Raw genomic sequence first — 12,500 nt, 5'->3', positions numbered from 1 at the left:
TGCACTTTTAGTTGCAATGCGCATCGTAACTTCGAAATGAATTATGTGTGATGCACCAATCAATACTCTTAGGATAGATTCATGTTTCCAAGTAGCCCCTTCAATTTTTTGTTGATTTTCAAATTTTCCAGACGGTTTTAATGTTTCGATCTTCACTGTTTCTGTAGCATAATTGCCTTTAACTATGCTGCTGTCCGCGTTCGAAAGTTTACGCGTTCGCGTGATTCTAGGCGGTTTGTTATGTTTAAATTCAAAGAGAGTGCGGGGAGAGAATTTAAAGTCACATAAAGGGAGAAAAATGCGGAATGAGAGAGCGAAGAAAACCTTGAGTTTCGCGAAGATCGTGTAGCGAGAAGAACCAAGCGTTTCATCTTCCCATAGGTCCGGGTCGTTGCACCTATGTTCGGCTTTGTGTTTCGCAACATTATAACACAAAAGCCACGAGTCTCGCGGCTTTGTTCGAGGACCCACAATGCGCAGAGAATAATTACCTCTTTCGCGGATACATCATCGCTCTGCGATCGATTTACATTCGATATGCAGCCTCAAAGACATTGTTCCGATTCAACCCTTTGGGCGGTCCTACCGTTATCATTCAAAATCATGCGTTCGATGACGTCACTGTCTATCTGCTTGCCTCTCGTTATCCTTTCCCTACAGCTTCCTCGCACGCACACGTCCAAAGGGGTTGCCCGGGTGTGTGCGTGTTATGTTTGGAACGGTTTGATGAAGGGGTGGGTTTTTGCCAGACCTTGGCCGCTCTGTCTGAGCGTCGACGACCGGCGAACGGAAGAGCAAAAGGTAAAACTTAATCTCTCCATGTCGATCCCTCCTCAGCAGCACATTCGCCAGGTAGCTCATGCGGAAGCCCAGACGGCGGCGCACATTTATGTTTTCTCCCGGTGCGCGGGAACAACGGTTTTGTGGACTGCTGTGTGGTGTGGTTTGTGATCAGTGCAGATAGAATTCTCCCCAAAGCGCGATTCTCTTGGCTGAAAAAGGTGCTAATAGTGAGCTCATGCACAACATTGATCATAGTAAATTTCTGGTGCTGGTGGTGGTTCGTTCGTTCGTTCGTGTTCTGTGTAAGATCAGCGTCACGCGTGGTTGGAACATCGTTCGATGTTTATTTTATCGCCGTCTGCTCTCCGTGAGGAGCACATCATCAGGGGCCAGAATGCAGGAGAGCGGAAAGAGAGAAAAACCTCGTACGATACATCGAACGTTTGTGCGGAAGCATGCGCGCTATGATCCGGCGGAGTTACAGTTCTTGAGAAAATTTTATCCAACCCTGCCTGCGTGAGGGACATCTTTTGCACAACATGAGCAAAGCTGGATGGGAATGGATCAAGTTTTCTTACCGACTGTGCCCGGGGTTGGAAGAGATGATGAGTTTGTGCGTACGTTTGCTGGTTCTCTGGTGACCAGCTGTCATTACTCCACCGGGGGCTAATGTTGGCTGAAGCGTAGATTGCTGGCTACTGGACGCGTGGTTTCGTGGTTGACTGGCTTTCGGCCCTGAAGCGTGAAGAATCAAACTCGCCGTTATCGTGTATCGTGTGTGGCTAGAGCGGCTCTGCTAATTACGCATCGCAAGCAATTAAAATAAAAACCTGGAATCTTCTCAAACACCCCCCGCCCTCGGGGGCGGTGCGAGTGCGTGGTGCGTTATGCAGTCTGTCTGCAAGCCCAGTTCAAACGATCATTGAAGGTGGTGCAGGTTAGTTAGTGCTCCTCCAGGACCCTTCCGTAGAAATGCGGCATTTTTTTGACAGCTGAAAACTGTCAAACCAAAGAGAGAGAGAGAGCGCGTGGTGAGCGGCGAGCACCAGGGAGAGCGAGAGTAAATCGAAGGAACCCGTGGAGTGCGTATCCTGCCCGTTTCATCGCGAAATCACGCCGTGCACCGTGGCCCGTTCCGTGAAAAAGGCTGTAAAAAGTGTTGATTTTTTGTTAAAACCGTGCCACGGGTCGTGTAGTGCCGTTCGGGAACCGTGCAGCGTGCCGAGTGCCACGTGAAATCGTTAGTTTTTGCGTAAAACCACGTCCTTGCCGTCCTTGCCGGAATCGATCGATTGCACAGTTTCAGGAGTGCCAAGTGAGTGCCAGAGGCCCCGCAAGGACGACGATGACGACAGTGGAAGGATCCTGAGGAGTCCTGAGGCGTGGGGAGCCCTTTAAAAATCGATCCCGATAGCACGCCACTGCTGACGTGGTGCATCGATGGCCGCCTGGCGCGCGAGCTTTAAACCGAATGTGTAGTGGCCAACCCGTGCCGGTGATAATCCAATTACCTCTCTTTCTCTCGCGCGGGGGAGGTGAAGAGGTGGAAAACCCGGAAAATACGGAACCGGAATCGTGCAGAGTATTACATAATTGAATTGTGTGTGTTTTGGTCGCGCCACCAAGGTGCCAGGAAGAAGGAGGGGGGTTTGGGGGGGTGGAGGCGGAGAAGTGATTCAGACAACCATCCTGGGCCAGCGGTCTCCAAGGCGGCCTGCCAACAATGTATCCGAGCCCGTGCTATGCTTGATTGGACCGCCCGAAAGAGGACAACGAAGAGGAGTAGGCTGCAACTGTTCTCTTAACATTTATCGCTACGCCAAGTATGAGTGTGGCAACCGGTGAGGACTTATAAATAAGTCATTCGAGGAAAATGGCCCAGCAGCAGCAGCACGGTGTGTGCGTGTTTGGTGCGTGCATTTCCACAAGGGGGGGGGGGGGGGGGAGAGTGCCTGAGGGGCCGTTTATTTTCGTTTCGCCAGAGCGACGCGAATTGTCGCGAAACCGCCATTAAACGGCGATTCTTGGCGACGAATTCCGTATCCAAAAGATTGACAAGACGAGGAGGGGCCCTTCGGTGGAGTTCTGCGAGATTCCGAGAGGTCCCGGATTCGAAAATAGAATCCATGTCTGCGGAGATTCCCGAAATCGATCACAAGCCGATTGGAATTCTGTCGCATAATGATGCGATGATAAGCGACCCTCAGCTCAGTAACCGGGCCCCGATTGTTCGATGTTTAATTCATGGGGTCTTCAGCTTCCTCACCTTCTTCTGCACCACATTACCATCGCCAACACATTTGCATGTCTCCGGATGGCCTGAGGTTTGGCATTGACATCCTTACAGATCGATCGGCCACCGGTGAGGGGCCTATCAGCAATGTCTCAAGGCCATCCAGCCAACCGTTCGAATGTTTCTTCTTTTCCAAGCGCAGAACAGTGTGAGCATACCATTAAACACAGGCCACTGTACGAGAGTGCGAGATCGATATGCGGGGTGGATAATCAGCTGAGGCAGCTGCTTTGGATCACACCAAACGCGTGCGGGGGCCTTTCGGAACAGGACACCACTGTGGTAGTGGTGCTAACGGTTAGCCATTGACTTAGGAAGCTTCCTATTGCGTAAATTGTCCTTTCCGGGCCATGTCAACGCGCAGAAGGGTCTAGTGGCGTGATCGAGAATATGACAGCGTCACCGTTTATGGCCGGGAAGGGGGATGGGGATTGATTCCATGGCGTCGCCGTTGTCGTTAGACGTGGCCAGCATTGTTAACATTTCTTTATAGCGCTACGTCGCGATCGTGAACGACGCAGACGATCGTGTGTACGGAGACAATGCGCCACTAGAGACAACGTCGCTGCCGATCTAGCAGGGGCTTGGTCTTTGTCCTCGGCTCGTGGCGCAAGTAGTTTGCTACAAACGAGAGTTCAGCATCGACGTCGCGGGAGCAGGAGTGTAGTAGGGCGCGATAAGGACAAGTGGGTTAATGTTGCTTATCTCGCTCGATTCGCGAATCGCTTCGTTTATTTTTTGCAGTGATCGTCGTCGCATTTGTCGTGTTGTGTTGGTGAATGTGGCCAAAAGGGAGCGAGACAGATAGAGAGAGCCCTTGAGGGGGTCACGCGTTACGCGGTTGCCTGAGATTGCCTTGGTGTGTGCCCAGGACTCCGACGGCATGTTACCGGAAGCAGTCGCTGTGTTTCGCCGGCCCTAAACAGTCCATCGGCTGCGGCCCACTACATCGGACGTCGGCTCCTAGGGTCTCAAGTGTTTGTCAACCTGCTCGCTACTGGATCGATACTGGAGAGAACGTCGAGACTGCTACAGAACTCCTGAAAAATTGCCGTGTTGCGCGCGTCTTCAACGAAAGTGAAAAAAAAGTCTCCAACAGAAAGAGCGAGTCTGGGGCAACGGCAATAAGGAGCTGCAGAAGGTTCCTCGGCTAGTGAAAGTGTCGGTGAATGAATTTAGCATACGATAGCTTAACGGCGTGGTTGAAAGCAGCAAAGGATACCATCATGTCAAACTCGACGGGATTCTGTGAGTATTTTATCAACATAAAAGATGTATTTATCGTTAGAATACATATCCAGACACACTTTTCTTGTGTACCTATGACATAAGAGCACGTGGAGCACATCGAGCATGGATATCACCGGGGGAACGGTGGGAAAACCCCTTATCTAAGCCAAGGTTCAGCTTGACGACCCGACGACACAACAAATCGCTGGATCGCTTGACAACGAGAGCCTTTTCGACACCTTCGTCATTAGCGGCACCGAAAAGTCGCGCACAAAAGAAAGATCATAAAAACGTGACGCAAAGCGAGCCCATTAGCTAAAGATAAGCCCTAAGCTCGATATCCTTTTTATGGTTTTAACCCCAACCGCGTGCGGAATGCTAAGGCGTGAATGAATGCGATTCTGATCGGTTTGAAATCTCTTTAAACCACGGTGTGGTGCGATAAGACGCCACCGGACTAGAGTGCACCGCCCATTCAAGGTCACGATATTTTTGGGATTTTAATGGAATTTGTTCCCTTTCGTGGGGAGTCGTCTTTTATGGTAGAAGTCGTAAAGTCTACTGCGAGGTGCCTTTTGTTGAATGCTAATTCCATGCCACCAATGGCAAATGATTCATGGGAAAGATCGCTACTAGCGGGGGGCCTTAGCTTTGTGTGAAGAATGAGAGGTTCTTAATTGATTCTAGTTGTAGATTCTCTGAAGTGCTTCACTTGTGCTGTCGCCCTTTTGCTCGTCACCAGCTGATCGTTCAAGCAGCTACTACAAAGAGAGCTGCTACTATGGCCTGTTATCGGTCAGCGTTGAAGGGGGAGAGAGGCGTCATGTAAACATCTAGACGACGACGACGACGATGAAGACGGTTGTATGAAACCAACCAGCGCGATCATTCACCTCGTGCGCTGCTATAACTCACCCCTCGTTCGATGTTTGCTATTTGCGCAGACCATCGGCGCATAAGATCGAGACACTCGATCATTTTTCCACACCTTTACAGGGTAGAGAATCGATTCATTCCCGAGGGGCCCCAGTTATCATCTCAGGCGCGAGGCATTTGGAACTGGCGTCTAAAAAGCAATTAGACCCACGTGGGGGCTCGTGCTTGGCTGTTGAAGGGCAGCGCGAACCCATAGTGGAGTAATGTTGTAATCATAGAAATTACTCCCCTTATCTTACACACTTGGCACAACACTACCACACCAGTGCGTGAGCGAGTGAGGGGTGTAATCGCTGCTCTGGCGCTCGCGCTGGCGGCCCCCGGCGGACACACCGTCACCAAAACGTCAAAACGAATCTCGGGGCAGTCAGTACGCAACCGTCAGTACTCGGTGCCGGCTGCCTGACGGACACTCGGTCCTAACCTCCCCCCACCCGAAACACCGAGAGTGATATTTTTGCGTTTCCCCTTCCGCGTGCACCCCTTTCACGATCGATCGTGTCTCGCGAAGATCGCGGTTTTTGGCCGGCCGGTACAAGTGAAAGTAAACAGCGCGAGAGCTCCCCGAAGCAACAGCAGTGCAGAAAAGATGGAGATAGTGAAGAGTTTCGGTTCGTGAGTCTTTTTTTTATGTGTCTGTCTAGGTCTTACGTGTGCACATTTCATAAAATTCGCTTCGAATTTGTAGTAGTGGGGTTTTCTACGCTTCCGTGTCAGCATCTTAAGCGAGAGAGAGAGAGAGAGAGAGAGAGAGAGCGAGGCCCAAGACACCCTGCGTCACCGTGTCACGACGCCTTTGGTGATCTCCGCGAAAACCACTCCGCTGTGTGTTGAGTAACGCGCGATCGAGTTCGGGTGCTCGCTTGTGTGGTGTGGTGTAGCCGGTACCGTCGCCACCACGAGCGCGGAATCTCCCGATTTGTCACGTGGAGCATACATTAACAGACCGGTACGGGAGCGACCGGTTAGTTGCTTGCTCTCCGTTGCCGGTGTTTAATCGATCGGTGATCGATCAGCCGGATTGGAGATGGAATTGGAAATCAATTGGTGATTCTTTAGAAGAAAAATAACAACATCTCAAGCCAGCATACAATGTTGGTACCTCGTGCGCTAATGTAGCACGCTGCACCGTGATAAGTGATTTTTTTGCTGATAATAACGCTGGTTCCAAAGTACTCGTACGCCACGCGCCAGGGTGCGATTGATAAACATACTTTTTTCTGCTTATCATGCTACGCTCCCCCTGTTTTGTGATAAGAATCACCGGTGACCCTGTATGGAGGCTTTGCTCTCTCCGATCTTTGCTCTTTAGCTACCTATTCGATCAGAGGAGTTGGATTAAAGTATGATTCTGCATTTACGACACACTTTCGTTTCCGTGAAGGTGTCTTAACCAGAAAGTAGGAGCTTGCTTTGAAACACATTATGTTTTTGATAAGTGATACGCTTTGTACATTCATTGTAGTCTGTTCTTTTTTGTGATCACTCGGAATCTGTTAAGCTACAAGTTTTCTTTATTTTTTGCGTTACTCTGCACTTGGCCAATGCACGTGACACTAAAAAAAATCATCGAAAAACGGTCGATTCAAAGTAAAAAACGGCAAGAAAATGATTGCATTCAATTATACTTCAAGTAACATGACGATATTGCATACCTTCAGGAATATTGTTGCTTGCTTGAAAGGAATAATACAGCGAACATTTGCTTGCTGCTTTTCAATTTGAAACGACCGATTTTCCAGGATTTTCTTTCAAGCGTTTTGTTGCGAATAATAGCACAATAATCTCACAATCAGCACAATAAATACAACTTCATACATTCACTTACTATCGATAAAACTAGATAAAACAAGACAAATTTAGCTCAGGAATCAGAAAGCCACGTGGTTATCCCGAAATGCACTCACTAAAAACCACACATATCTCGAACAACATTATCTTCTTTTATCTGCAGATAACACTAACTCTATTTTATGATCAATTGCTAACTCATTGCATCTAATTTAAAATACTTTACAGTGGATGAAATTGAGGAGAACCTACAGTGCATCGGGGGAACGGCCGGTGCAGTGACGCTGACAGCGATTGCCGCCGGTGCAGCCTACTACTACTCGACTCGACCAGTGCCGGAAAAACCGCTAGTGCCTCTACACAACCAGTGTCCAATAGAAGACGTAAGTAAACCAGAGGACAATCCCCTTGTCCTCCTCTACCTAATCTATATCCCCGGCCCCATCGCTCGGATGGTGTCGTCATTGGGCGCGCACATGATCGATCGGTGACGTCGGTGTGCGATGGCGAGAAATCTGAAATTAGTATTCGCCCAACGGCAGATGCCAGCATGTGTGTGGCGTCACCCTGGCATCCGATTGTGTCGGATCATCGTCCCGGTGCCCTCATCATAGGGACATCATCAGATGGGACCGTCCATCCAACCGACGGTGCGCGAATCATAAATAGATTCCTTCGGTTTGCGGTCACTGTTACTGTGAGTGAGTGGAGTCGTGTCGTGTCGTCCGAGATGCCCAACGAACGAGTTTAGTTATTTGCGTTGTTTTTTTTTTTGGTTTTTCGCCCAAATGGCCGCGCTATCAGCTAATAATAACTCCCGCGGAATACAAACAAGGGGAGAAGAGTCCAACCACCGACGGACCGACCGACCGACGGGCCGACCGGTGACTGTGACCGGGGTTCGGGTGTCCGTCCGGTGGCCCCATGCGGTCGTTCGGTTAATTAACGAGCACTTTAACTGACCAGTAGCTTTGGCCGATCGCTCCCATATGGTTCCATGTTATCATCCTGCTGGTTTCGATCGTTTGTTTTCTGCTTTCAACGATCCCGACCCATGAAATAGCAAGTTCCTGTCTCGTGGTCCTGGCCCACCGGGTGATCGAGCACCGAGCGTGTGGCGTCAACAAACACACCAGTGCCGCCAGCTGGAAGGAGTGCAATGGCGTCTCGCTGGGAGGAGTCCTCGGGGAAAACACCGGTTTCAATGGAATGGAATCAAATATTTACGATTATGCTCGCCTTCGAGTGTCGATGGTGGAACATCTGGGCCTGGTGTCGGGGGCGCACGGTTTATGGCATCGTTCGTTCTAACACTCGAGAGCGGCCGTCGATGATGTTGATTTTATTAATTCTTCTATAAATACACGCCGTTCGCGTGGCTCTGGGCCGTTTGCCAGTGGTGCAAACTGATTGGTTTGTTGCAAACCGGATCGCGACTGTTTATTTACCACAATTAAAGTGTGAAAATGAAACGAAACGCGAACGATCATTTTGGCGATCATGTCGGTTTTCTTCTTCTTCTTCTCACTTACCATCACTTCCTGTTAAAGACCCAGCTTCATCGATCGTGAATGATTGTTAAATTCGAAATCCATTCCGAGTAGTTCCAAATGGTGTGTTGAAGGATGCTTAGCAGAACACTCGCTGCGCGATCAGTACGTGCGAGTCCTTGAATAAGATCACCGCGCAGTCCCAATAACAGTTTTTGAATTATTTTCCAATGCCTTGGTGGCATGTGTTTCATATGTCTTTATTGCATCATTTATTGCGTTATGGCCGAACGGAACGGCAAATTTTCAAAATGCACGCTTACGCAGCGCGCGCAACCCATCAATCCACTCGAGAATCCGTTAATGTCTGGGAATCCGTTGATCGGTTTCTGGCAGCATGGCAGCCTGGCTGGGGTTCGCGGTACCAACCCCCCCCCCCCCCCCCCCTTCACGTCAACGACACTAACTCATCGACATTTTGTGGCGAGGTGTGACTGAGACGAGACAATCCTACTGAGCTCCTAAGTAAAGTCTTGAGCTACGAACAGCGCAGCAGGTGGTGTGCGCGGGCGCCAGTAGCGAGAGGCGTTAGCGTTGCGTACGACGATCCTCCCCTCGGAACCGAAAGGATCGGTTGGTTCGCTTGCGCCGTTGGTCAGTAAACTAGCGGACGTCGTCGTCGGTGGATGGTGGTTTTGTGCATTTGGTTCGCGATCGTTGTGTGATCCTGTTCGCGATCCTTCGCTAGTTTTGGTGCTTGAAGTGGAAGAGTAGCTAATCATTGATCGAGAATTCGGTGGTGATTGCACGAGAATTGTGCATCCAGGCATCATCATTTCGAGGGCGGAAACTCGTACCCGTGTATCGCTCTAATACGCACTTGATACAACGAAACGATCCTCGCATGATCGGAGGGCGGATTCAGGGTTAAAAATATATATAATAGCGGAGTGAGTGTTTTTGTTGGCCACTGCTCAGGACGTGTGGCGTATGTGTGGATTTTCTGGTGGATTAAAAAGGGGGCGGCCAGTAAGCGAATGATTATGATCCGTCCATCCGTTGTGCTGTTGGCGGCAAACGATGACCGCTGGTTGCTGGTGCTTAGTGTTTTGTGAGTGAGCTGCGAGCTGCGAAATGGTCTTCTACGCCACTAGTTCATACAAACTCAACGATCCTCAAGTGTGTTGTTTGTGAAAACGAAGATCGCGCGAAGATCGAGTGCAGTTGCCGCTGCTCGAGTGCTGAAAACATCTGCCTTCCACCCTTGTTTTTTTTTTGGCAACGATACAAACACGACCGATAGCCAGTAGCTGTGACATCGTACGTCGACACGATCGCACCTCATAATGGCTTGCTGTGGCTCCCAGGAACCGGTGCGAATACCCATTAATCCTAGCTTCCAGAGCGACATTCTCAAGGTAATGCGCTTTCTTTGTACACCACCTATCGGCCATCATGATCGCCCCGGCCCTCAAATTTCGCTACAAAATACGCGTCACGGTGATCTGAGCTCTAAGGACTGCTGAAAGTTAAATTTTCCGCTCCAACGAACCGCGGCTTTCGAGCAGAACAGAAAATGTGGGTTGTATTTAATTTTGGATCCGAACCCCCTCCCAAGGTCACGGATGCATTTGGAGGCGGAAATGCCCTCTTGGCCGGTGGGCGGAGTGGTCATACTTGGTTCGGTCGTGCGTGAAAAATGGAAGCAATACTGAGCGCCATATGGTCGCCAACGGTGGCCACGGATAATTAAAAACAGTTCAGAGCGGTGCTCACTTCACGTCCCGTGCAGATGATCTTTTGAGGGGGGGGGGGGGGCACATTCCTGCGTATCATATGATCACTTTTCAGCTCCTAGCTAAATATCAATTTCACTGAAGGCTATCATCGGGAATGTGATCTCGGACGATCGCGGAAAGAACAAACAAGTAGCGCTTAATGATCAGCAGCAGAATCTGAAATGCTAATTACACCTTCAAATTACATAAAAGTATGCAAAACACGATCATACACGATCATGGTCGATGGTGGTGCTCTTTTGAGCAATCCGGGCATGTTCTACGGCCGCCGCCCCACAGTTGTTGTCATGTTTGGATGCCGCTCAATTTGAACAAACGGCTAATGCCAAGGCCACACACAGTAGCATCCACATTCTGGGTGATTAAAAATAGTATTTGTCACCATTTTTTTGTGCGGCTTGATACTACCAGGGGGAGACGCACTTGCAAAGTGCAATTAGTTTGAGTCATGCCAGTCGCTGTTCTCGATCTCTGTAGCAGTAGCTACATTGCAACTGTGGACCTCTTCTTGGCGAGGGCATCTTCCACGCGCCATCTTCGCGCAACAATCACAACAATTTTCGTAATCCTGCTAGCCTCCCTAATTAATGTGCCTTGGCTTTTTGGCGGTTCACTAAGAACAGATGCACCTCATGCTCATGTGATCACTTCATTCCGTTCGTGTTGCGAACCGAACACGAACTCGCTCATACTCAAAGCAAACATTCTCGAATGGCAAAGGAATTCACCGCGTGACCGACATGCCGATGGCGATGACAATACACAAGGTCTTGTGACGACGCATCTCGTGGCGGAAAATTTGTCAAAAACACCTGAGAGACGTCGTCACACGGAGCACGAGGGAGCCTCTCCTTGTTGGGAGGTCTCACCGTAATGTCAATGCTCATTAATCCTTATCCTGACTGTCCGCTTGGTGGGGCGCTGTCGGCCTGTCGAACGTCCGCAAATGGTCGGCATCGGCGGTTGTTCGATTGCTCACTCGCCCCGAAAACGTACTACGCGCTCTTGTCAATCACTTAGCATCGGTCTCAGGTTTACTCCGTGTGCTCTCGAGAACAATCCATTCCTTGTCCGCGGTGCGGCGGTCAGCGGCGTTGGTTGGTGGTGCTGGGGGACCTTGACAGTAAATTATGTCTCGTCTTGGCCACAAACACCCACCCTCCACGCGTCCCACCCTTTGCTGTGAAGGTAATTTATTGTCTTTTTTTCCTTACATTTCATTTGCCGACATTTCATTCGGCGCGACTCTGTTGAACACTAATTTTACATAATCGCTTTCCGAGCGAAATGAAGAGACGATCGCTTGCATTTGCGACATTGACCTAATGGGTTTGAGCGCGGCCATTTCAGATGATTTGTAGCCACTAGATCCTGTTCTTTGATCGCGTTGAGCCAGAAGCTACTTTATGTTGTTTCAACCGCACCACTGGATGATGGACGAAAGTTAATATTTTCTTTGGATCAAACCGACGATCAGACGCCGCCACGATCACGGTATGTTTAGTTCAATCAATCAGCAGCCGGGCGGTAGTGTTGTGTTGGTGTTTGGTAAGGAAACAAACCACCGACGTCTGGGGCGTGAGTGATTCGATCAAATCAATCGTCTGGCACCGGTCCACCTACGACACGCTGATCGACGGTGTGTGCGCATCGATTAGGCGCCCTGTCGCCCCGTTTGAACTTGAACTTTGAAACACAAGATCGCAACCTGCGGTTGTTTTTCCGCGCGCAGCAGTTGGCAGTGGACCACGATCGTCCCTGAAGTGTCGTGCTTCCGGGGAAAAACACGACGACGTCGCCACGGTGTCCACCTACACCGATCGATGACGCCACCGATTGACCAGCAGACCAGCGAAAAAAACGGGATGAAAATTTCATGTCCACCACAAGTTCACGGAGACTATTTTAAGATCGCGGCTACTGGCGTCACTCGCCGATTACGTACCATATGGAAACGTACCAGCTGGCCGTACGATTGATCACCTGGCATTCAGTGGCCGTTAGATTTGTCGCGTTAATGTTGCAACATAAAAAGTGATAATTGTGATCGATGTTAAGGTTAAAGTGACATCGTAAACATACATTTGCAATCGCCCCTTGATCGCGAGGATTAACGTGGGTCCGGTGTCCGCCTAGAGCATCATCCGAGATGCGCGTTACACAATGACCATCAGCTGC

General features: G+C 49.8%; 1 protein-coding gene across 4 annotated transcripts in view; it reads left to right on the top strand.

Moving 5' to 3' along the window:
- The first annotated feature begins 1,975 nt into the window (after positions 1-1,975).
- LOC126574448 (long-chain-fatty-acid--CoA ligase 6) overlaps positions 1,976-12,500 on the top strand; it is a 15,374-nt gene continuing 4,849 nt past the window's right edge. Inside the window, exons 1-3 of one of the 4 annotated variants that reach the window (XM_050234652.1) lie at positions 1,976-2,098; positions 3,821-4,324; positions 7,262-7,416. In XM_050234652.1, coding sequence (XP_050090609.1) covers positions 4,246-4,324; positions 7,262-7,416 — 234 coding nt within the window. In that variant the 5' untranslated portion in view covers positions 1,976-2,098; positions 3,821-4,245. Of the gene's footprint in view, positions 2,099-3,650; positions 3,763-3,820; positions 4,325-5,641; positions 5,854-7,261; positions 7,417-9,184; positions 9,942-12,500 lie in introns of those variants that run through there. The other 3 variants (XM_050234651.1, XM_050234653.1, XM_050234654.1) reach the window with 3 other exon arrangements.

This window comes from Anopheles aquasalis, chromosome 3 (assembly GCF_943734665.1).
Source record: "Anopheles aquasalis chromosome 3, idAnoAquaMG_Q_19, whole genome shotgun sequence".
Lineage (NCBI taxonomy): Eukaryota > Metazoa > Arthropoda > Insecta > Diptera > Culicidae > Anopheles > Anopheles aquasalis.
Note: the sequence above shows the minus strand (reverse complement) of the source record. Positions and strands in the feature narration are given on the sequence as shown.